Source organism: Penaeus monodon, chromosome 15 (assembly GCF_015228065.2).
Source record: "Penaeus monodon isolate SGIC_2016 chromosome 15, NSTDA_Pmon_1, whole genome shotgun sequence".
In the NCBI taxonomy this organism is placed as follows: Eukaryota; Metazoa; Arthropoda; class Malacostraca; order Decapoda; family Penaeidae; genus Penaeus; species Penaeus monodon.
The window spans coordinates 37024931-37025794 of record NC_051400.1 but is presented as its reverse complement, the minus strand read 5'-3'; the positions used below and the strand labels follow the sequence as shown (position 1 = coordinate 37025794).

At 32.1% G+C, this 864-nt stretch overlaps 1 protein-coding gene across 1 annotated transcript in view; it reads left to right on the top strand.

The window, feature by feature from the left end:
- The window catches only part of LOC119582007 (RNA-splicing ligase RtcB homolog), a gene marked incomplete at its 5' end in the record, with an annotated part of 19932 nt that extends 19280 nt beyond the window's left edge, over positions 1 to 652 (top strand). Inside the window, 1 exon segment of the mRNA XM_037930202.1 lies at positions 97 to 652. Within this exon segment, the coding sequence (XP_037786130.1) occupies positions 97 to 324 (228 nt within the window). The 3' untranslated portion in view covers positions 325 to 652.
- Positions 653 to 864: the final 212 nt, after the last annotated feature.

Here is an 864-nt window from a genome sequence, read left to right as displayed (position 1 = left end):
AATGGCCCTCCTATTCTGGTACTTAATATTTTCTTGGTCATTGCAGGCTGATTGGTAATATAAAAATTATTAATTTCCTCTCTGTATGCTTTGCAGGGACGTGCCCTTTCTCGTGCCAAATCAAGGAGGAACCTGGACTACACAGATGTCCTTAATAGGCTTGAGCAGCAAGGCATAAGCATTAGAGTAGCTTCGCCAAAATTAGTGATGGAGGAGGCACCGGAATCATATAAAAATGTAACGGATGTTGTTGACACCTGTCATGCAGCTGGTATCAGTAAGAAATGTATTAAGTTACGTCCAATTGCTGTTATAAAAGGTTAGACTTTGTTTTGCTTCAAGGATTTTTCTTTATAATTACCAAGTCATTACATGTTTACATTGGTCTGAATGTATTACAGTGAGTGAGCATTGTTAGAATTTAAGTAAACATTTATATACCATGAACTATATTATAACTGAAGTAAGCAAGCAATTCATATATATTTTAAAAAATTTCTTTTTTATTACTGAAATACTTACAACATCTATATTTAAAATATATAGTGTTTCCAGTATGCATGCATATGTATTTTGCCATATGATAAAATAATTAAAGAAACTACATCTGCTTACTATGTAATGTTCTGTGAAAATAAATTTGTAAAAGTGTTAAGTCCAGAATTGTTTTATTTATGAATAATGTACAATACATATTGTATAACCCTGTTTAACTCACACAAGGTTATTATTGCACCTCTTCAGAAGGGGCACTGGATGAAATCAGTGAAAGGTGACCTAATTGTTATTTTGTGTTTCAGGTGCAATATGCAGTACATATTTCTTTTCAAGTATATATATTTTCCTTCAAGTTTGTGTTGCATA